This window comes from Amphiura filiformis, chromosome 11 (assembly GCF_039555335.1).
Source record: "Amphiura filiformis chromosome 11, Afil_fr2py, whole genome shotgun sequence".
Classification (NCBI taxonomy): Eukaryota; Metazoa; Echinodermata; class Ophiuroidea; order Amphilepidida; family Amphiuridae; genus Amphiura; species Amphiura filiformis.
Genome location: NC_092638.1, coordinates 6757052 through 6782036, shown reverse-complemented (window position 1 = coordinate 6782036; position 24985 = coordinate 6757052). Strand labels below are relative to the sequence as shown.

Below are 24985 nucleotides of genomic sequence, written 5' to 3'. Positions count from 1 at the left end.
TCATGAATTATCTCCATTATATATATTATTAGCTATTATTCTATTAACCCTCCTCGTCCTTGCATCTTCTCTAGGTGTTAGGCGGCTTTTATTTGCACAATTGGACGCTCAAAACACCAGGTTGGTGCTAGCGGCTACCCATAACCCAAAGATGTCCGACCAAATCCTGACCATGACTTGGCTCGTTGGATTCGTCTATATAACACTGAAAGATTTGAGTTCTGCATGTAACATCAATATGTTGTTCTAAATGCTTCAGAGCATGCAAAGCCTTAAAATCATGTTTTCCAATAACGATTACACATTATAATAATAACAGAGAGGTTCGTATAACGGTCCTGAAAAGGGACCGCTCACAAACACTTGTTGGGGGGGCTGATACAAAATGGGGGGGGCTTAAAAGTTTTGACCCTCCTAAGGGGGGCCCTGAAAAATTTACCACAAATTTTCCCAGGAAAATAAAAACTTATTTATATGCTTTTGTATGAGGTTGACCCATAATTGTCAAAAAGGAATTTGTCAAAAAAGGGAGGCCCTGAAATTTTTGAGATCTGAGAAGGGGACCCCGAAAAATTTTTGCGATGACATTTTTTTGCATCAGGCCCCCCCAACAAGTGTTTGTGAACGGTCCCTAAAAGAGATTGGACTTGATATACAGAATTTTAAATTTCATTCCCAATTAGGTTGAACTAATGAGATTGTGATTAGGTCATGGTTAAATAGAGATAATGCTGTGAGCAAAATTGCCAAATGTGACAATGTAATGTTTAGCAAGTACCGTATTGGTCCGAGTATAGTCCCACCCATTTTTTATGTGAAATTTTTTCACAATTTTTTTTTTTTTTAAAGTTTATTTTTTCCCGGTTTTGGAGTGTCCCTGGACCTAGACCTAGATGCTAGGATCATTCATGGTTGATCTAGTTGACCTAAAAAAAAAAAAAAAAAAAATTCAAGATATTTTGTATTTTAATATGAAAATTGATACTTTGTATTCATGTCATACTCTATTAATGATTTCAAAATGCATTGAATTTGAATACATTTTGAAATCATTAATAGAGTATGACATGAAAACAAAGTATCAATTTTCATATTAAAAATACAAAATATCTTGAATTTTTTTTTTTTTTTTTTTTTTTTTTTTTTTTTTTTTTTTTTTTTTATAAATATCTAGGTCTAGGTCCAGGGACACTCCAAAACCGAAAAAAAAAAAACTTTAAAAAAAACTTTAAAAAAATTTTTTTATTTTTTTTTTTACAATTTCTGAAATTTTTTGAAAAATTGTGTTTTGGATTATACTCGAACGTGGGACTATACTCGGACGAATACGGTAATAATAAAATTGAACCAGTCTACCAAAATAAATTTTAATGGTTTACTGTTGTTCTTTGTCAAAATTTATGCTCCAATGTTTTTGAATTTCACCGGTCTATAATTTTACTGAATTGCAATATAGCCCATCAATTAATACGGGCCGTACACTTTGTTGCTGATCAAAATCAACATTATGTACAACAAAGATAGCACCAAAAATTTGAGCCAATATTGGCATTTTTATTGCTATTACTAGGTTATCGGCAAAACTTAATGAAAGTAAACAATTTGGATAAATTTTCATATACAAATTCTATGCTATGCATGTGTTCACGTACCTGGACTAAGGCGCGTATCATAGATGGATGTGACAGATGTGACGTCACTCAGGTGTCAATAATTAATGCTTCCGGGTTACATGCACCTACTCCCAATTCCTGAAAAATACAGCACTTATTTTTGGGGATTAAAAAAATATTATCCCGTTGTACCAAATGAAATATAGCTAAACCTTAATCCTTAAGTTAGTTCTAACTGGCAAACATGCATTTTAGGGTGTTTTAATGATGTTTTGGTTGTTAACGCATGGAAGTATACAGTCATTCAGAAAGTGATATGAGGAACCCTGGGAGCTTTTAAAATGCTGAATCAATCAATGTAACTGTATGAATATGGACTTGAAGAGGTCATCACGTCACTCATGCACGATGCAGAGGGTGTCTGAGGAGGGATGTGCCCCCATCCGAATTTTGAAAAAATTTCAGAATGAAGGCTCATGTGAAGCCATTTTGTAAATTTTTTTACACTATTTTAAATGTATAAAATTTTATTTTGAAAAAAGTTCAAAAATTTTGAAAATGAAGGCCCAATTAAAGCCATTTTGTGGACTATTTTATGCTAGTATTGCTTTTAAAATAGTTTAACAAAAAGGCATGGGCACCCCAAAATGGGAGTTTTGTTAAAATTTACTGAGGTTTCATGTGTAGCACAATTATTTTTTTCAAAGGGCCCATGTCTTAATTGTTTTCCTTCAAAACATTAGATTAAGGATGGGAGTGTTAGGGTGATGTGTCTAACTGAGAATTTGGGAAAAAATCTTAAATGAAGCCATTTGGTGGACCTGTTTTACATTATTAATGTGTAAAATGTTACTTTGAAAAAAGTTGGAAAATGAAAGCCTTTTGTGGACTAATTTACGCTATTATAACTTACATAATACAAAACGGAGGCACAAAACAGAGGTGCCTCCAATTATTAATGTTTCCTTAAGGCAACAAAAAAAGAAAACCCTGTTCTACGGGCCCGACCGACCCACATTTTGAACAAATTGGGGGAAAATTTTTCCTGTACAAATGAATGCCGACTCAAATCACAGATCCTGGAGACCTGGTTTGACTGATCTGTCTGGGAAATTTCTGATTACCTGTGGAAGGCTTTCTGTATGTGTCAGGAGTGGATCCAAACCACATTTTGCCTACTTAAAAGCTGCCAAAGTGGCAGATAATGGACCCCATCCTTCTGCATTCAATAGAATGCCCCAATGAACACATGTTGGTTGAAAGAGAAAATACAAATACACATCACTGATCATCTTTGGAATGTATTTTAATCACACAAAATCATTTAATACATGACCTGGGATACATGACTCAATTTGAAAATAAGCAAGATATACATTTTCCAGTTCCGTGACTTAGTATGTACACATCCTACACATTCAAGTAATAAATTACCTGTATTTTTATTTATTTAATTATTTTTTTATCTATTTATTGACATCATTAATAAAGATAAACCCTGATGGTTCAGGAAACCACCCAAAATAAGCAAGCTGATGGGTGTAAGAGTTTCATTCCACTTGGACCCATATTGGGCTATTCCAGAAAATATGTGCACACCCCCTATAGAGGAGGAAATGTCTGGATTTCCAAGTCTGCTTTCTGAAAACGACTGGAATTCCAGTTGTCAATGTCACTTGAAAAAGCTTGGAAATCCAATTAAATGAAGAAAAAATCTCGGAAATGTCCAAAATGAGCTCTCAAATTGAGGATTTCTGATTTTGAACTATTTTTTTGCTGGATTTTTTCGCATTTGGACACTTAAAAAGTCTGGATTTTCAACAATCACGACCGTACAAAAGTTCCGGAAATCCGAACTCCTCTATAGGGGGTGTTATCTATTTTCTGGAATAGCCCATTGTGAGATTAATGACTGCTCATCAGTTACTTTGATGCATACTATTGTGAACAATTTTATTTTGTACCTACAAACATTCCATGCTCCAAATAACATTTGTCACCAGTCAGAAGTAACAGACTGTAGGCAAGCACTTTGAAGCTGTCACTGAGATATGCCAAATATTTTGTAGAATATTGGAAAAATACTGAATACTAAAGAATGTGGTACTGATTTTGAATCTTGAGAATACAGAGTGTTTTAGAAAGATGGTAACTCCAGTACTTGGAACAAATAGAGTAGATGCACTAGCATGTGGGGTATTTCCCCTTTCACACTCAGGCTAATGTTTCATTTCACATTAGGGTTTCAACATGGAAAAGTCACAGAATGTTATAATTTTTTGGTCATGGACATTCTGAGAAGGGTCAACAGTCATGGAATGTTGGTGATCATATATAGTCATCAGGTGCATGCCCAGAAAATGTACCTCGGGAGCTATAGGAGTCAACTTGGGAGAGGCTGATATGCCCCAAATAGGCCCAAAGCCACCCTCTGGACATGTCACTGGGTTATGAAAACCCCACAAACTGAAATTTGGTCATATTTGTAGTATGAGAATGATGAGTGGAAAGCAAGGTCAACAAGATATGCATGAGGCTAATTTTCAGTATGTTGTTCTATCTGTCTGTCTGAATTTTTGTGATTAGGGCATGCAAAAGGTGTAAGGCATCTTAAAATGGAAGGCCTGAAGATAATCAAGATATTACAGTTCATTAACCCTAACACTGACCCATGCTTTTTGGTATCGGAAGTCAGAGAAGATCCGAATTTTTCAAGAAGAAGAAGAATTTTTGACTTGGCACCCCCGGGATTCGAACCTTTGACCCCTCGCATGCCAAGCGAACGATCGCGGACCAGTAGCTGCTCGGGTTGTTGCTGCCCGGCCAGCAATTCCGTGAGCATATCACACTTCGGTTGATTGCGCATCGCAGACCCTGGGATGCATGCATGTTATGAATTTTTCATCGTGGTATTTTGTGGTTTTTACTGGTGTTAGGGGTAGAGGGACACTCTAATCTGGACAAATTCATCGTTTTTAACCCTAACACTGACCCATGCTGTTTGGTATCGGAAGTCAGAGAAGATCCGAATTTTTCAAGAAGAAGAAGAATTTTTGACTTGGCACCCCCGGATTCGAACCTTTGACCCCTCGCATGCCAAGCGAACGATCGCGGACCGATAGCTGCTCGGGTTGTTGCTGCCCGGCCAGCAATTCCGTGAGCATATCACACTTCGGTTGATTGCGTCATCGCAGACCCTGGGATGCATGCATGTTATGAATTTTTCATCGTGGTATTTTGTGGTTTTTACTGGTGTTAGGGTTAAATTAAAAGTAGATTTTATACCATCTCCTGACTGGAATATTTCTACAAGACGTTGAGCTTGATTCACAGTTTGGCCAAATTAAAGATTAGGATAAAGCCCTTTCATTTGTCAAAACAGGTTATTTGTTTACTTGCAAAAGGAGTACCTAAAAAAGTTGCAGATCGATCGTAAAAGTATCCGGTGACTACAATTATAATTAAAATATAAATTTGCATTGACACTATTGAACAAGTGCACAAATGGCATGGTAATATGCATTCTCTGAATACATGCATTTCAGTCTTTGGAAGCCTCTCTTAAGAAGGTCCTAAACCCCTTTTCGTCAGTTTCTTGTTTTTTCTCCTCTTCTGCAGTATTTATCACTCCCAAACGGGCAAGTCGGTCATCTATGTCTTCAAAAGTAAGGCTTTTAACAGTTTGATCACTAAGAATATCATAATATAGTTTGTCATCTGTTGTATCTGTATCTCTTAGTGTGCAAGGTGTTCTGTATGCTTTACAAGCTTGCCTTGTGTATGACCATTGAGCAAATGCTGCGAAAAATTGTTTCCGATCCAGTGACTTAATTTCAATGTTAAAACCTGTTTTGCGTCTGTATTCTATAAGTTTTTGCAGACCTTTATCACTGTCAATTGTCTTGCTACGGTAATGTTGTAAGTACTGAACAGACAATTTGGTAATTTTTGGCACAGAATAATTGTGACGCTGCTTGTTGCAGTTTCCAACAAACTTTATCAATATGTCTGCACATGGTAGACAGGGACTGTTCTTACTTAACATATACATAGTCATATTCTGGTCCATTAGGTCTTCAGCATGCTTAACATCAGAATTTGTAATTTCAAGGATTTGCTTTCCTATACAACATTGTACTGCTTGTAAGTCTTGAAGTAAGAAAGCCTCAGAATGCATTTCGTCATCTTGGTTTACATAATGATTATAATGCAACAGTCGATCAGCATGAATATCATGTACTTCAAAGAGTGCAAACATTGCATTCCTTTTATTACCTTGAGACTCTTGATTCATAAGGAGTCTCAGAAATCTTTTCTGAAAATCTGTTTGTATTCTTGGCAGGTATCCCCGCAGATATTGTTGGCCCTTCTGTTTCTCACTGTCAACTGAAATTCAAACAAAAGTCAGTTTGATTTATAAGCAAGGCCTATTTTTTGCAGTTTTTGTGGGTGTGTGTGTGCATACTTTTGTAAACATCTACAAATGAGGACACGTGCATGAAAAATCTGTGTGTCATTGGTGATAACACAGGAACTGCAGAGACTTCCGTGGTTCCTGGACAGTGTTTTTAGACCCAAAATAGCATCAGAATATATGAAAGCTTTTGACGGCAGTTACCGGTGTAGGGTTAGGTCTGTACTGGAATAGTAAAAACATGGAAAGTCCACCGCACTGTAAGGCAAACAGGCCCATACAGTTTTTTGTTTTGTTTTTTTGGGTGGGGAAGGGTGTTTGAACTTGTAAAAAATAACAGCTCATGTTATCCCAAAATAACTGATATTAATTGAATCCAAGAAAATGTTTTGATGAAACATTTTCACAACTAGAGCAAATTTAAATTGAAGTTAGTTCCTTTCTTGTGTGGTGTTAATTGTATTGAAAAAAATGCATTCTTTTGCTTACCCAATAGGGTTTTGTTGACCGATATGTTATTTAGCTTTTTTACAAATGTGATCAGACTTTTTGACCCCTTTCCTCTGAACGAAAAGACTTTCATTTATAGGATGTCATCAAACATTTGGTTTGCTCCCTTATACATATAGTGGTGTAGTTATCCAAGTTTAACATGAATAAAAATGAAGATCATGTTGCCCGCCCATCACATGACGGCCAAATTTGTTTGATCTTTGGATATAATGTACTATGATCACTATCAACTAATTAATCAGAATTACAGTATTCGTTCCATTTACCGCCCATGCTCCTATAAGCGCCCACCTAGCAACTTCATGGGTGGTTAATGGAACAAATATGGTAATGGTAAATTTGTATTGGTCAGTATCATTGCATGCAAAGATTCATAATGTTGTCACAATTAACAATAATAGTGAGTTAAAGGCCTATTCAGTGATTTGCTCATGTGGACGTAAAAATCATCAAAATTCAGATTTTGGTACCTTTGTTATAATATTGTCATAGTTGTGCTAACATAGCCTGCTAGTGGTTCAGCCGAAAGCCGTGTATTAAGACAAAATTTACATGAATCTGTAATTTATATACTGACAATATATAAATTAGCTACATGTATTTCAATGGGGCTTCAACTTCATCAATACTGATGTTTTCTTTGTTTTTTTGCCAAATTTTTCATTTCAAAAATACCAAATGACAATTTGAATGTCATATCCTTCACTTTTAAGCAATTTATAAACAAAGGAATTTTTTTACACTTAATTGTGCTGGGATTACTGAATAGGCCTTTAATCGGTGTTAATTAATTTAATAAATATTAAGGATCGACCAAACATCCATGGTCGATCAAAGGTTCTTTTGCCTTTCATAGCTGATTGTTTGAAAAATCTCAATTTCCTTTGAAGACATTCAGAATATTAACTTGCTTCACATGCATGACACTTGGCACAATTAGCAAAATTAGTTGCAAATCTAATTTCACAAATTTTTTATAATTTCAAATGTAGGTGAATGTAATGTGGTGAATGTAATGTTGGTTTGTTTAACCAGTGGGTATGGGCAGGCATACACAGTCATGTTGTCCCACTTACTTGATGGTAGCATTGGTCCTGTCTGTGGTGGTTCAGGTGGCACATGACGTGAGGAGCTTTCGGGAGGTGGAAAGTTGCGAACCTATTTGTAATGATTGTAATAGATTTATTAACAAAAATAGAATAATATTACTACAGGCTGCAATAACAATGTCATTTTGATGGAAGATATGCTTGGTACAAGTGGCACGCATATTGTATGATGCACATACCTTGGCTTTCCCATATACTATGGCCTTGCATGAGTCTTAGCTCATAAGCAAGAAATAAATGATCTGAGTATTTAACCAAGGAATTAACCTGGAACAAATTAAACATAATGGTCAGTGATTTTATTTACTTACTTTTTCATACTTTTTGAAGTGAGAAGTTTAATTATGTGATGTCGGAAGTTACCATATTTACTACATGGAGATTATAATCTAATGGCGTTTTCATATTTATAGACGCCAACAATTTACCTGCTTTGCTGTATCCGGCCTTCCTGATAGTGAAGATCCTTGGAGCAATTCTGACAAATTATCCAGTGTTGTATGTTCCCTTCCTTCATCTTCTTGATATTCTGAATGTCCATATCCTGAATCGGCTCGTGCTCGAAGCATACCAGGCATAGGTTCCTTAAAGGTTCCTGGTGGCCCTTCATGCCTCCTACCAATGATTGGTGGTGAATGGCATAAATTGCTTTCAGAAGGGCTCCTTCGGATAGGCTAGAAGAAAGGAGATTTTAATGGGTTATAATAAATCAAAACTATTACAACAGGAGACATGAAGCCTTTAATGTACTGCATATAAAGTCAACAGGATTAATCATCATCACTCAATGAATTTGCATGATAGGCTTTTACGCAACAGGTATTTGTGATACAAATTGATGGTTTCAACATGATCACTGTCGGACAAGTATAAAACTGTCAAGATGATGTGGAGAATTGGCTTGTTGAGATGAAGTTAGAGTTGCTCTGGTATTGCTGGACATGCATCCCTCTTTGTCTGTCTACCTTCTTGGTGGTATATTTGATAATATCCAGGTCTAACCCACCATGGATCCTTTTCTGAAATGTGCATAGACGTGGTTTTCATCAACTCTGCCAAGTACCTTGGAGTCAGTCTAGATTCTCGGTTGCAGCCCTCGAATTAATCCATGGCACCGACAGCATATTGCCGTGGGTGCCCACCCCCACTGCCGTAATGCCCTCAAAATATGTCCTTTACCGACGGCAGTCACTTGCCGTGCCCTCTAATGAAGTTGCCGTCGGTGCCCCAGCCCTGCCCCTTCATTATAAATCATTAACAAGTACTGGTTAAAACCCCGAAAAATTGTGGAAAATTAAATCAAAAATCTTGAACACAATCGCTATTTTGAGCATCGTAACCCAGCCATCAATCACAGTATACACAATAGTTTGTTGTGAATTAATATTCATTACCCCTACATAAGCTTACATATTCAGCCAATCACATCGGCTTTTATACATTATATGGTTGCTAGAAATCTGACTTCATTTTTCCGATTGGTCAGAGAAATACCTTCAGCGTACTATCGACCAATCAGAAACGCTGTTAGTAACTAAGCTTCCTCGTGTCATGAACAAAATCCGAGTGCTGGGCAAATCAATTGATCTCTCGATTAGCAACATTGACTTCTCATTGCAAACCGATGGCGATACCCTTCCGGTATCGCCTTATCTTGTACATGTGAGCCCATCTCTAGATATGTTTTGAACAAAATAGTTTTTATCCCGGTGAATTTGATCAATATTATTACCAAAGTTACAGCTGTTTCATCGCTGTTTCGAGTCAGTTTTGCAGCTGACTACAGGGATCGCAAAATTTAAGTAAATTAAACTGTTGATTTTTGATTGCTTTGTATTATTTTAGCAGGTTTTTTGAGCAATCAGGTTAGTTTTAGTGTAAAGTTGAGAGTCGAATTTTACTTTGGTGTCGAATTCAGCTGACAGCAATGCATCTATTCGCTTTTGAAAAATTGCCTTGGTGCCCTTCTCAAATTTTCAACAGTTGCCATGATGCCCTTTTGAAATATTACAAATTGCCGTGCTGCCTTGCCTTTTCAGTGAAAATCCAAGGCAATTATCAACTTGCCCTAAAAAAGTTGCCGTGCCCCTTCAGATCCTTAATTCGAGGGCTGCTCGGTTGAGCTTCAATACTCATGTTGATACCATTTCAAAAGAAGCCAACAGCACCAGAGCCTTCTTTTCCAGGAACCTGAGTCACAGCAGACACAAGGTCAAAGAAGCTGTGTACACTACCTTCTTCCATCCAACAGTAACATATGCTGCCACCTCATGGGACCCCGCAGAGAAATACAATCAAACTGGAGCAAGTCCAACCATGGTCCAACGCAGCTCAGCTCGGTATGTCATGGGTGATTACAGCAAGTACAGTAGTCTCTCCACCATGCTGAAACATCTTAGCTGGACTTCACTTCAGGAATGCCGCCGCAATAGTAGGCTGCACATGATGTATAAAATCCAGTTCAACCTGGAACCACTACATGTCTCAGCTTACATCAACCACCAGAAGCCACAGTTCAAGGTTCGTTATTCCACGCACCCACTCTTCAGCGTATGCTAGCTTGTTCTTCCCTCGCACCATCCAGGAGTGGAACCATCTACCAGTTAGGGGTGTAAATTAACAGTTATTTGTCTAACCGTTTAAACAGACCACAAACTGGTCGGTTAACCGTGTAAACTTATGAAAAATATATAGGGACATATTGAATTAACATGCATTGCTACATGTAGCTGTTCAATAGAGGCAAAAGTAATTAAAATGTGTAACTTTATCCAGCTTTGAATAAAAACCTCAGCACTTTTGGTTAATTTTTTTTTAAATAGCAGTTTTTCTCTGGTTCCAACCTTTGGTAACAAGAAATTTAGGGTCTATAACTTAAAAAAGATTAAACGGATAGTGAGCTTCCTAAACGGATAGTGCATTTTACGGTCGGTTAAACATGAAACGTATAAATGTTGACACCCCTACTACCAGCAGACCCTGCTGCATACCCATCCCTCAACTGCTTCAAGACTCTTTTGAGGGATGTCTGTCTGAAGTAGGTGGCATCACCAGACATTTTACTTGCACATGTTTATATTTGCACTTGTTTTTCAACTTTTCCGTCGTCTTATGCGACGCATGCCTACAACACGTTGTGCATTTATTCTCGACCAAATAAGAGCTGCACAGTATTGGAAGGAAGGAAGGAAAGGTGGCCCTTGCTGCCGTAAAAGAAGAGAAAGCAACTTTACCTCATGAAAATGTTGTCTGGGCTGTTCAGCGGCACCATGTGAATAAGCATTCCTAGTTCCACTTGGGCCCGATTGGTTTGAGACGTGAAGCCTGTAATATTATGTGAATCATGATTTGATGTTTAATAAATGTAATATATGATTTTCTTAAGGTAGAGACAAAGTAAACTGTTAGCAATTTACACAATAGATGTATCAAATTTGATCAACTGTGTTTTTAAAAAAATGATATGTCTGTGTGCAACTTTCAATATTGCAAGTTACACAAAATCACACTACCAGGATTGCAAGTTGCACATTATAGGAAGATGATGGCCATCTTGGAAATGCAGGTAATGGAAAATATATTATGATTGGAACCAGAGATAGAGAAACTAGTTTGTGTCTGATGTCACCTTTTTCAATCAAATTCAGAAACAGTTTGTTTATGATTTGTTGTGATGATTCTGAAAGCATAGATAAAACAGTGTGCTGGGTGCCCTATTGCCCCCGGAAAAAAAATCCTGGCGCCGCCACTGCATCCAGGATGGTCGCCATTGGCTTTTGCCTGGTTGAATTATTGTGTAGTGCTCACATGAGGGGGGATTTGCAAAATACTGACTTGCACCAAGGACGTAAAAAGCACACTATTCAATGAAAACTCAATTCAAGTATAATATTGTCAGCTTCATTCCACAGTGTTTTAAGGTGGGGCACCACTAATAAACAACTTTTCGAGAAAACTGCGTTTGAAGAAATGCAAATATAATATATGAGTAGTGTAAATCAGACATTTATTATATTTTGTACTTGATGTGAAATTTCTGTAGTAAAATAAATAGATTTTATCCTTATATAACTTTCAGAAGAAATAAAGACATATTACTATTGGCAAGTTGAAAACAATCAGTACGTCAGTATGGAAAACACGCAAAACACATGTCCCTAACCTTGCGCCACTTCGGCTGACATTTGATCCTTATAGCGTCTCTTTACATTGGCATCGTTCCCAGGAAATTTTGAAGAACAAACAAGCAAGAAATTGGATCTCACTCAGTCATCTCATATATCTTTTTTTTAAATAAACAATTATAGATTCAGACAACATTAAATAAATGTATTTCTTATTAAACAATGTTGAATTGCAAATTACGTGTTCTTAGTAATTAATTGTATTCCAAACACTTTTCTAACAAGATTTACATCATTGTAATCCTGAAAATTTGGGTCTAGATTGAATAGATAGGTCATGCAACCCTGATTATAATATAATGTCACATACCCTTTTTGTACTGCTGATGAATATGATGGTGGATTTCGGGGGCGTTCCTGAAAATAATGAACATGGTAAAGACAATCTTATCAGTTAAATGTTAATTTAGCAAATAAATATGTATCTTGACTGTAAATCATGTATAATTGAATAAATACTGTAAGAATATGCAAAGCAAGAAGTATTAGGCCAAATAAAAGAAATGATTTGTTTTTGTTTCTTTGATGTCAAATACATCAGCCAGTGGTTGACAATGTACATTGTAGATGTCCATTTCAAGATGCAAAATAGATTATACATTCCATTATCCAGCTATTCTGTGCAAGGGTATCGATCTGAAGTTGATCATGGGGGGACACAAGGTGTGTGAAATATGATCGCGAAGTGGGCATTTTGTCGCGCTTGCGCTACGCACTGGAGTGTCTTAGGGGATGTCTTAAGTCGTTGGAAAATTTTACAAAATGAGCGCCAAATGAAGGCATTTGGTAGACAACTTGTGTATTGCAGGTTTTTGTGCAGCACCTCTTACACTACCCCAATACGAGTTGTGACAATACACAAATATATGTATAGCGAGATACACAATTTGTTAGACATTTCATACAAGCTATAATCCTACTAAGATTTACAGTCCACATGCAGAGGTTGATTCAATGTAATCCCAGCATGCAGTATGATAGGTACAATGTAATAAAGGAGCCATTTCACATTCAAATTTATGTGCAAAATAAGAACCAGTAGTTTTGATGGAATATTCATCGCGACTTTTATGTTTTGAATTGATAATTGGGTATGGGTAATGTTTGTTGATACATTGCTACCAAGAAAATTAAAAAGTCGTGTGTTTTTAAAACAATGATAGATATTTTATATGCTTGGGAAAAGAAGGTGGAACCAGCCAAGTTTTCTTGCACATGCATGCATGCAGAAGCATAGCTTATCTTGTTGTATAACAACCTTGACCATGCACAGCAGGAGCCCAGCATGATGTTTTCTGAAAATAACCATGTGTTTTTCAAACATGCTGTCAGTGGCTGCAATGTATTCTGGGCTTACATTTAATCAACCTCTGGTCCACATGCATGATAGTCAGCCTGCTCTTTATAAGCTTTTTCAGTCTGGCTTATGCATTTTGCATGGCTCAGAATCAAATGCTACAATTGTTTTTTACCTGAAAAAGTCAATTTGTGCTTCATAGAAAAAAAAAGAAAATCTGGATTTCAGAATATTTAATGTTGGCCATTTTCAACTAACATGTATGGGACCTCTGAGACAAACAGTACATTTTGTTTTGCCTTAATATACTGTTTGAATTTGTTTTTTGGTAAATGTCATGATGCTATAAAATGAAATTGTTACCAAGGGTGGTCCTTGGTGCTATAAAAGAAAAGAAAGCAACTTTACCTCTGGAAATTGTTGTCTGGGCTGTATATGGCCATGCCCAGGGTCATTCCATGGAGCAGAAGGAGGAGCAGTCCTTGTTCCACCTGAATGGTTCCTAAACCTGCAACATTTATGAAATACGATGTTATATTGCATTGAATTGAATATGTTATTTTCTTAAGTAGAGACCCAGGGTAGAGACCAGCAGTATTCTTTTTTTTTTTTTTTTTCTGTGTATAAGTAACCTGTTAACATCTAACACAATCAAAAGATACATATCAAATTTGATTGACTCCGTACATGTACTTTTAAAAAAGCACACTATTATAAAAGTACAATTGAAGTAGAAATGTGTAGAACAAACAAAAAAGCTCAAAAAATCAGGAGAGTAGAAACACATTCCAATAAATTCAGACAATAATAAAATAAAATTAACCTTTTGATTACCTTGGGTCTAAAGTATTTATTCATTATTTTGGCTGTCAGATATCAGACTGCAGTTGTTTAAACAACGATACTGTGACGAATGAATAGCGTGGCCATTAACACACAAGTACACTTATTGATGTTTATATCTCAAAGCATAACTGTTTTATTTCTGAAGATAAAGCTTTACACATTTCGATGGCGTATTTAAAATCTTCTTCGAACACCTCAGTGAGGTGTTCACCGAGTCAAGTTGTAGATTAGACTGAAGATGGAGAGGAAGTCTCTCCATATACATACAAATGAAGGAACAATCAGATAATTAATCTCATCCAATAGGAAGCTTCTTTAACAGTGATTGGTACTAAACTTTCCTGACCAATCACAAACTTCCAAGTAGGTTTAGATATCAACTTTTAACCAATCATATGGCTGGTATGATTCAGATCACCAATAAAGTGGGTGGTGTCCCTTGAGCCTATCTGAATCTTGGAAAGGGGAAGCTTGGCCAAGAAGAGGACATGTTTCCTTGGCCAAAACCACATTTATAATTATTAGTCAGATTAGCCAGAAATCAGGATCGAAATGACCATTACTTTTGAACATACCATCTGTTGTGGCGGACATGGTCATTTTAGGAATGTATCTCCTCACTTTAATGTGTGAGAAGTTCCACTTTCTCACCCCCGAATTTTAACTCTGTACAAGGGTGAGCTTTTTAACTTTCTCTTTGAATCCTTTTATATTATATATTTATAATTGAAACAAACCTCTACTTTAAACATGAACGCATTATAAAGAGTTAACAAAATATAAGTAACATATCTGCCTCAATTAGGGATCATACTATGTCACATGCCCCCTTCTCTAAGTATGGAACTGTGTTTCCATGAGCAGGTTTGTTCTGGGCAGATTAAAATATTAACAGAAGTCAATGTTTGACATAGAGTTTTAGGCGAATGTCATATAATTTTCAAGGCATAATATTTTCAGAACATGCAAAATTGTGTTCAGTACACTGTAGAAAGTTCTGCTCTCTCTGAATGCAGCCAGTCGCATCTTCGGTGTCCATAGCAACCATACATGTAGTAAAAGTAAAATGCAATACAGTTTGTTGACATTGTTGAAGGTGATCCCTTTCCAGAGTCAAGTTCTAAACTGGTTATAGAGTGCTCTGTCCTCTGTTACAAGAAAGATATGCAAAAGTCATCTGTTGCTATGGTAACCATTAAGACAAGTAGTATACCCTTGTAAAATGTAGGTCGTCCAAAGGTAAAGTTGTACAAGTTCTGTGTACAATTCAAGGAAATCCTTTACTGGTCACAGTCATGGTGTCTTGTTACAAAGACGTAAAACATTTCTGGAAATGTCAAAGTTAAGTTCAGTTGCCATAGAGATCTGCCTGGTCAAAATTAAATGACCTTTTCCCTTGGTTCAGCTACAGTTTATCACATACAAGCTGGATAGATATGTGTACTAGCCTTTTACACATAAACTGGATCATTATACATGTATTATAAAGCAGGATACAAGTTATATACATGTATAAGCAATTCAAAGTTACTGGAACAATTTTCTGTCATCAGCATGTCGCCGCCATGTAGGATATATAATATGGAATATATAGTCAAAGTTCATGTTGTTCTCTGGAGCAAAATCTGGCAGAGATGTATTTAGAAGCAGGATAAATATAGTTCAGGTAAAATAACAAACAGCATAATATAGTTATCTCAACAGAGAGTTATACATTGTCTCTGTATGATGTGTCATCTCATGCCTTGCGTAGGACGGCATGGTTTTGGAAGACCATTGGTCACCCAAATAGCTTTAGAGTATAGCCACCCATATGTTATGCACTGAAAGTGGCATATGGTGGTTAAATATCATCCAACATTCAAGTCTAAAATTAGTCACACAAATGTAGTAATTCTTTGTGTAATTTTGTTATTAATTTGCTTTCTTGCTTGCTTAATTGTTACTTTCTTGGTTCTTCACTTCTTAAATTTCATTGATCATATATATCCAAAATAGTTTAAATTTTAATGATCAATTTTAGAACAGTTTCGAGTTCAACATTTCTTATAACATGTGTATGTTAAAACATGTTATTATAGTAAGTTTTGCCTTTGTTGTCGGCAGTCAAAATTTCCATCTTAATTAGCAGTTAAGTTGCTTTACAAAATTTTAGCATGGCAGTTCTTTTCAAATTGGTTGCATAACAAGTCTCATTTTGTAACCATTAAATTAGCATCTCTCGCAATTCATCAAGAACACATCAGAGTGGCCAAAACATTGTCCTTAGTGGCAATAACAACATCACATCACCATTAGGTTTGTCTGAAACCCTAGTCCCTAGTGATAAATTGCACCCAACACTACCAGTCCTGGGTTACAATTAGAATTACGCGTTTCGTAATTAAGGTGCCACTTTCACTGACTATCCAGTTCTATCATGAAGTATACCCATGCGATACTGACATGCCTAACCTAAAATTATATGCTTTCAATAGATATGCAACAAGTAGATCTGCATTATCATAAATGCAAGATCTGGTACTAATTCATTTCAATATCACTTCAAAATTATATATTTAAATGAAATATATTCTAGGTATTAAGTTTAATTGCTATTAAACTTTCTTTTCACTAAAAAGAAAGATCCTAACTTTAATTCAAAGTTATTATGATATTAAATTAACAATTTAACATCAACAATTCAACACTATATCTCACAGAGCCAAATCATAAAAGTAGCCAAAAATGCCTGTGCGGCAAACATCACAAAGGTCTTCCCTGAGTAAAGTGACTAAGTTACCCATCACGTCACCATTAGGTCTCGTGCGACCCTAGTACCTAGTGATAAAAGCAGGGAGGTGGCACTTCAGCACTTCCCTGATAAAACATCACAATAGTCTTCCTGACTAAAGTGAAACAAAATAAACTCATCACTTCACCCATTAAGTCCGTCTGACTGTAGTCCTTAGTGATAAAATCAGTAAAATCTGATACAGTGGTGTACCCAAATTGGGGTACCAAATGGCCATCTTTATAGTTTGAATCAAATAGATACAATGTCAAAATGTTGCTTCTTTAGTAATTCAAAATCACTTGTAAATGTAAGTAGTTACAATTAAACATTTAAAGTAAACTGACTTGTTATCCGGCACATTTTGCCATTTTCTTTCAAAATTTATTTTATTACCTGTTGGTTAAGACAGGTCATCATTACATAAAAAGGTGAATCATCCAAAGCCAAAATTTAAAATTGCATTTGCCATAATGCTTGACTGAAACTTAATCTTCTAATGCGAGGCCTAGTGTGACCTACACCAATTTGAATGTCGGATTCAAATTTACACCATAATGCCAATTTCACTACTTTAACAAATATGGATAACTCACCCATAGCTACTGGGATTCCGTTAGACTTCCTCCACATTAGATGATCCTGTTCAAACAAAAGTTCTACATGAAGAACATTTCAGGTGTCGTAAACCTAGCTGCTACCATGTGACGAATGAATAGCGTGGCCATTAACACACAAGTACACTTATTGATGTTTATATCTCAAAGCATAACTGTTTTATTTCTGAAGATAAAGCTTTACACATTTCGATGGCGTTTTAAAATCTTCTTCGAACCCCTCAGTGAGGTGTTCTCTGAGTCATGTTGTAGATTAGACTGAAGATGGAGAGGAAGTCTCTCCATATACATACAAATGAAGGAACAATCAGATAATTAATCTCATCCAATAGGAAGCTTCTTTAACAGTGATTGGTACTAAACTTTCCTGACCAATCACAAACTTCCAAGTAGGTTTAGATATCAACTTTTAACCAATCATATGGCTGGTATGATTCAGATCACCAATAAAGTGGGTGGTGTCCCTTGAGCCTATCTGAATCTTGGAAAGGGGAAGCTTGGCCAAGAAGAGGACATGTTTCCTTGGCCAAAACCACATTTATAATTATTAGTCAGATTAGCCAGAAATCAGGATCGAAATGACCATTACTTTTGAACATACCATCTGTTGTGGCGGACATGGTCATTTTAGGAATGTATCTCCTCACTTTAATGTGTGAGAAGTTCCACTTTCTCACCCCAATTTTAACTCTGTACAAGGGTGAGCTTTTTAACTTTCTCTTTGAATCCTTTTATATTATATATTTATAATTGAAACAAACCTCTACTTTAAACATGAACGCATTATAAAGAGTTAACAAAATATAAGTAACATATCTGCCTCAATTAGGGATCATACTATGTCACAGATACATAATTGCAGTTGATCGATCCATCAATCATTTCAAAATCTATTTTTAATAGAAGTTAAAGAGATAATGATCCTAGAAGACTTATACAGAGAGCATTGAAAATGTATTTTTATTAAATACTGCAATTTCAAAAAGAAAGTACCGTGTGACAATAATTTGTCTAGCCCACATAATTAATTTGTGTGGGCTAGTTTCATCTTTTGAAATTTTGAAGTGACTTCAGAAAGCTCAGGTCATGCAATCCTATAACATTTCACATACCTTTCTTTTGGCCTTGCTCCTGAAGATGGGTGTGACGCTGGATTTCGTTGCAGTCTCTGTAAATGATGAACAAAGTAGAGCTATGCATATTAGCAAATGGTTAATTATGGCAAGCTTATTTTTTAGCAATCAAATAAAATTAATTCAAAGCAGTAGGGAAATTATTCAAATGAATGCAGCATGTACCGTATTTACTTGTTAGTTTGGCCTGATACAGCATGTTGTTGCTAATGTTTAACTCCTGTTATGCATGTACTGCTTGTTTCTCTGAAACTACTAATTCAATTTTGATGCTAATTTTATATGGGTAACATGTGGCACATTTGGGTTGATCCTATTGCCATATTAAAAGGCAGGGGTGACTTTTTTTTACATGAGAAAAGGTCACATTTTTTTGGGAAAAGTCTCAGTTCTAGAGGGTCTGTGATGGTCTCTTTTATTTTTTAACAAAACAAAGAGCATCTCTGATATGGTATTGAATCAACCACTCTGTCAAGGAAAATCTGTAAAAAAAAGCTCCAAATAAGGCTGAGATTGCAGCAGAGAGCATATCTACAACCCAGAGCTTCAAGGGCCCTTAAGCAGGCCCTGTACCCTGGTCGCAAGAACTTCGCACTATCAAAGAGCATCTACAACCCCAGCGCTTCAAGGACTCGTAAGCAGGCCCTGGACCCTGGTCGCAAGAACTTCGCACTATATGCTCATGATGTGTACTTTGCGCACATATCTTGCTGCTTTAGGGAGAATCTGCCTTACCTGATTATTTGGGTCTGATGTTCCACGTCCACCATCTTTTGGTAGTGCAGCCTTATTCAAAACGTCCTGGAATTCTTCTAAATTTATTGCGTTTGTTTGAGGCTTGATTTCTTTCCTACCTTTCTTTTGTTTATTGGATGACATGGTAGCTGTGGTAATCTAAAGTTAATGTATGAGTTAAAGTTGCAGTCAGAGATCTGTCAAGGAAAAATATCTGTAAAATTGTCACTTAAAAATGGTTGATAAATTGGGAGAATACCCTTAAACCATCATTTTCTTTTTAGAAAGATATGAAGAAATTTGAAGTGACACGTCTGTCTTTGAGGTTTTGTCCAAAGTTTTTGCATGCGCAGCATTTCTATTACAAAGAAAGCAAGGGCAAAAATTTAAAATGGCATTTTATGCAGTACATAACGAAATTTCAACTCTGTTTCACACAAGATTTTTGTGCCTGCAGCCCAAAGAATGACCAAGTTCCAAGATTTGTTTCTCTTGACATGAAAACGCATTGTTTAGCTTATTTATTTTAGGAGTGGCACAGTGTCAACACCCTATATTATAAATATAAACTTAATACTCCGTTGGTGAGCGACGGGCGATTGGTATTTCCAGTGGCGTAGCTGGGATTTTTTTCCAGGGGGGCAAGACTGAATAAAAATGGGGGTACCGGTACATGCAGGTGTGGGTGGTACGACGCACCCCCATCGAAAACAAAGTGTACTTTCAAATATATCAAAGAAAAATGAAAAACAAAGGAAATAAGTTTAAATTTAGCAATACAGTGGCCCAAGAGGGAAAATGGTAAACTGGGTTATTACTTTTTCAAAGAAATTGCGCACCCCACGAGAAAAATTTGCTTCTTTATTACTACTTTGGTCTTAATAGAAATGAATTTTGGTCATAATTCTTGCAAATTACTGGTTAAAGTGCGTGCGAACTATAATCAGTTAATGGTGGATGATGAATACTTGCGAACAGTGTATACCATCACTCATCTAGGGCATAGGTCAGTTTATACACTTTGTTGCAATTGTTTGTGATATGAGGTGTGTTTAGACGATAGCCTACTTTTGAATGTAACTTACATGCAAGCCAGCAATTAAATTATGCTACAAGCGAGTGTGTGTCTACAAGCGACTTAGTTGTAAGCCAACTCACAAGTAAGCATGACCTTCAGTGGTAAATTATGCCATGATTATATGCAATCACAATAGGATTGGATCAGCAAGATCATGCTTATTAATTACATGCGAGTTACATGCAAGTCTTGTTTACTCTGGCCTTACATTGGAATATAGCTCGCTACATGTAAAATCGTCACTTGTAACTTGCATGTAGCTAGATGGGCACTACTTGCAAGTTTACATTCGAAAGTACTTACAAGTGACTTTGCAAGCGATCATCTGAACAAGTCTATGATGACAAGTTATGGTCACACTCACAAGGCTTGTTCAGGCGATCGCTGGTAAAGACACTTGTAAGTACTTTCGAATGTAAACTTGCAAGTAGTGCCCATCTAAACGCACTCACGTCTAGCTACATGCAAGTTACTTTTGACGATTTTACATGTAAGATATCTTACATGTAGCGAGCTACATTCAAATGTAAGGCCATTGTGAACAAGACTTGCATGTAACTCGCATGTAAGCATGACCTCGATGATCCAATCCTATTGTGATTGTACATAATTTACCAGTGAAGGTCACACTTAATTACTTATGAGTTGGCTTACAAGTAAGTTCCGTGTGGACTACAAGCGAGTGTAGCTTAATTTAATTGCTGGCTTGCATGTAAGTTACATTCGAAGTAGGCTACCATCTAAACATGCCTGCAGTTGCTTGTACCAGTAGGCTTGTTCAGACGATCGCTTGTAAAGTCACTTGTAAGTACTTTCGAATGGAAACTTGCAAGTAGTGCCCATCTAAACGCACTCGCATGTAGCTACATGCAAGTTACTTTTGAAGATTTACGTGTAAGATATCTTACATGTAGCAAGCTACATTCGAATGTAAGGCCAGTGTGAACAAGACATGCATGTAACTTGCATGTAAGCATGACCTTGATGATCCAATCCTATTGTGTTTGTGTATAATCATGGCATAATTTACCAGTGAAGGTCACGCTTACTTGTGTGTTGGCTTACAAGTAAGTCCCGTGTGGACACACACTCGCTTGTAGTCAGGGGCGGCAGAACGATTTTGAAAGTGGGGGGGGCCAGTCGGGTGATTAAAAAATCGACATAATGTGGCCCCCTCAGAAGTGAGAAACTTTTGCAAAATAAGGCTTAATTGAAACCATTTGATGGACTATTTTGGTACTATTATTGTGTACAATTTGAGTTTGAAAAAGCCGAAAATTGGTGAAATTAAGCTATTAAAGGCATTCGTGGACAAGTTTTCACTATTATTAACTGTATAAATTATTACTGTAAACATTAAGTATCGGGTGTCCAAAGCAGGAAAAAGGGCGAAAGCAGGGGGAAGTGAGAAACTTTTGTAAACTGAAGGCCCAATTGAAGCCATTTGTTGGACCATTCTGGCACTATTATTGTGTACAATTTTAGTTTGAAAAATCAGAAAATGGGTTAAATGAAGGCCCAAATTGAAGCCATTCGTGGGTAAGTTTTCACTATTATTGTATAAATTATTGCTTTTAGTGTTGGGTGTCCAAAGCAGAAGCGAAAAGGGGAATTTGTTCATCCATAGGCCTACACACTGTGTATTAACACAGGGGAGTTGGACAATTTTGCAAAATGAAGGACCAATTGATGCCATTTCGTGCATCATTTTTACACTTTTTTAAGCATGTTAAGGGTCTAGAATAGAGATTTGATTACTTATGTTCACCCAGACATGTTACACACAGCACATTTAGGTTAAAAGTGCGGGGGCCAGGCCCCCTGGTCAAAAAAGTGGCGGGGCCACTGGCCGGCCCCCTTGGCCCCCCCGGTTCCGCTGCCCTTGCTTGTGTAATTTAATTGCTGGCTTGCATGTAAGTTACATTCAAAAATAGGCTACCGTCTAAACACATACACCGAATAGCTTTACGCCTAGGATTGATTGCAGATATCAGAACCATTAGGCATGGTCCCACTCCCCATTCTCTTTGCAAATAGCTCTGACACTTAACATGCACAGTGCACAGTCAGGGATGACTCTTCTGTACATGGGACCAACAGCTTTACATGACTACAAGATGCTACACATTCAACTCCTACATACTATAAAGCAGTGAGAAGAAATTCTGCAATTATATTCTTCACTGCTTCATGCACAATCAAAGAAATATGCTGATCTGCACTAAAACCTCACAGTATAAACTGAACACAATTGAAGAGGATCTTACACAGAAAATTTTTGTGAGAGCAAGAGAATTCCCCGGGGGGGTTCTCAACTTTGGTTTTGGTAGGGACGTGCCGCTGAGATTTTGGAAGTGGACCCATAAATATACCAATTTTTCAAGAAATTTGGACCCATTGATATACCAAAAGTCAAAATTATCGGCCGAATTTAACCAAAATTGTCTTACTTTTCCCAAAATTTTGGGAAAATTTTGAAAATTTTGGCTATATTAAGGAAAAATTGGGCTGTTTTCCGATTGGGCTGTTTTCCAAGAAGATTTTGAAAAAAGGACCCATTCATATACCAAAATAGGCTTTGAAAAAGGGGTCATTGATATACCAGAAGGCCGAAAATGCTACCCATGTTTGCGGCACGTCCCCGTATGGTCATTTGTACTGAGTACCCCCCCGGGGGAGAATTCCCAGCTTGCCTATATAAAAGGCAAGGCTAAGGTTTGAACCGGGGCTTGAACTCTAGCAGATCCTGTTCTCCTGGCCATAATACCCTCATATTTATAAGCTTAATAACTACAAACTGTGTGCTTTGTAATAAAATAGCACTATGATGTACATACCTGTGTACATATTCATTAATAAACTTATTATTTTTACCCTATCGCCTACCTTAGATCCCTGTTATCACAGTTCATTTACGATAAAATATGATAAATGTAGATATAGCTCTGCTTTAAGAAATATGTGTTGAACTTTTGACACTAGATTATAGTGCGGACCCACTTACTGACAATGACTGAAAGTATACACCAGTGCAGTCGACTGGTAAAGTACAAAGCATGTCATCGTGTCGTCTGACGATTGCCTCTTTAGGCATGAAACTCAGAGTAACGACTACCTATTCTGGAAGGTCTGTTCTTTGAATTTTTACAAAAATTATTATGTTACACAGCATTTTGCATTGTAAACAAAGACTGGGAGATATTTTTTTATAGTTGGTTGTTGTTAAGTGTTCATAAAAATAAAGATAATCAATTAACCTACCAATTATAATCTTCACAAATTCACTCAAAACACCAAAAGTATGACGGCTCGTAGATGGATGTGATGTGAGTCTATAGGTCAACTTTGTGCTTCCGGTACACCACCTTTTTCTAATACCCGGATCTTCATTAACATAATAGGGTCACTCCATATGAAATCAAGGAGGCGCCCCACCTGACCCCCTCAGATTTGCTTTATATTTAAGTCATATGTTGTACCTGTAAAAATATTAAAAACCTGCAAATTTGAGGTCTGTAGCTCTTACGGATTTTCTGTGGCAGCCATTTAAAGTTGGAGTAGGGGGGTCTAAATTTGGACCCAAAAGTTGCCCTTTAAATAACTTTCATCTTTGGGAGTCTGTGCCTTCTTTATAAAAAGAAAGAGAGTATGAAACTTTGCATACACACTAACTGCATGCCCAATTTGTCAAAAAATAAAAAATAAAAAAATTCTGTAATTGCGCGTTGTGTCACAGGGTCATTAAATATGCAAGAAAAAATGTAATGTTTTGTAAACTGGCAAGTTTAGCCCCCCTAAATTCACATTTTTTGTCAGATTAATTATTTTTTGTTGTCACCGATGCTATATATAGGATAAATACAATTTTATGATCAATAAGTATTATCTAGAGTTCAATAAGTTTTAAAGGTATTTTTAATTAAAATACCTAATTTTATTTTTTGATGTGCAGGTAAAAATACATTTAGAAATGAGAAAATAGTTTTTTTTATTGTTGTGGTTGTTGTTGGACAAAAACTCAGTGGCATATATTGAAAATTCATCAGTGTTAAGGGGGTACTACACCCCTCAATAAATTTGTGACTATTTTTGCATTTTTCTCAAAAACTAATAACACCCTGGTAACAAATGTTATGTATATTATAGGGGCAAGGAATCCGATTACTACACTGGAATTTCAGTGACCCAAGACAAGCGGTTCGACACTTGTGATGTAAAATGAGGTACCGCTAGGATGTACCTCATTTCCTATCATATTTACTGAACCGCTTGTCTTGATTCACTGAAATTTCAGTGTAGTAATTGGATTCCTTGCCCCAATAATATACATAACTTTTGTTACCAGTGTAGTATTAGTTTTTGAGAAAAATGCAAAAAATAGTCACAAATTTACCACAGGTGTGTAGTACCCCCTTAAGTGTTTAAAAAGGAACTTGTCAGTTATAAGCTATCTTAGTACTTTCACAATAATTTTAAGGTTAGGCCAGTTTTAATAGGGTTGGGATTAGGCCACAGGCGAGGTTTTATGTGAGAATTATGATTAGGCTTATGATTATGATTAGGATGAAGACCACTATTCTAACGTTGCAAAAAAGTTGCCTAAGAACATTCGATAAAATATTTTTAAGATCTTTTGGTGGATTAATTTTTTGGCTCTTAGCGGAGCTAATGGG

The 24985-nt window shown here is 36.5% G+C and overlaps 2 protein-coding genes across 2 annotated transcripts in view; one reads left to right on the top strand and one right to left on the bottom strand.

Annotated features, from left to right (window-relative positions):
- Positions 1-24985, top strand: part of LOC140164293 (DNA-dependent protein kinase catalytic subunit-like) — a 209920-nt gene that overhangs the window by 25428 nt on the left and 159507 nt on the right. The gene's annotated exons all lie outside the window — the stretch shown is intronic.
- On the bottom strand, positions 2902-23634 carry LOC140164289 (uncharacterized). The gene is made up of 9 exons (XM_072187560.1): positions 23574-23634; positions 19235-19393; positions 18479-18534; positions 13539-13638; positions 12144-12190; positions 10883-10973; positions 8078-8323; positions 7617-7698; positions 2902-5999 (listed from the first exon to the last, which is right to left on the bottom strand). Exons 2-9 carry the CDS (start codon positions 19376-19378, stop codon positions 5155-5157), a joined length of 1611 nt encoding a protein of 536 aa, XP_072043661.1. The 5' UTR covers positions 19379-19393; positions 23574-23634; the 3' UTR covers positions 2902-5154.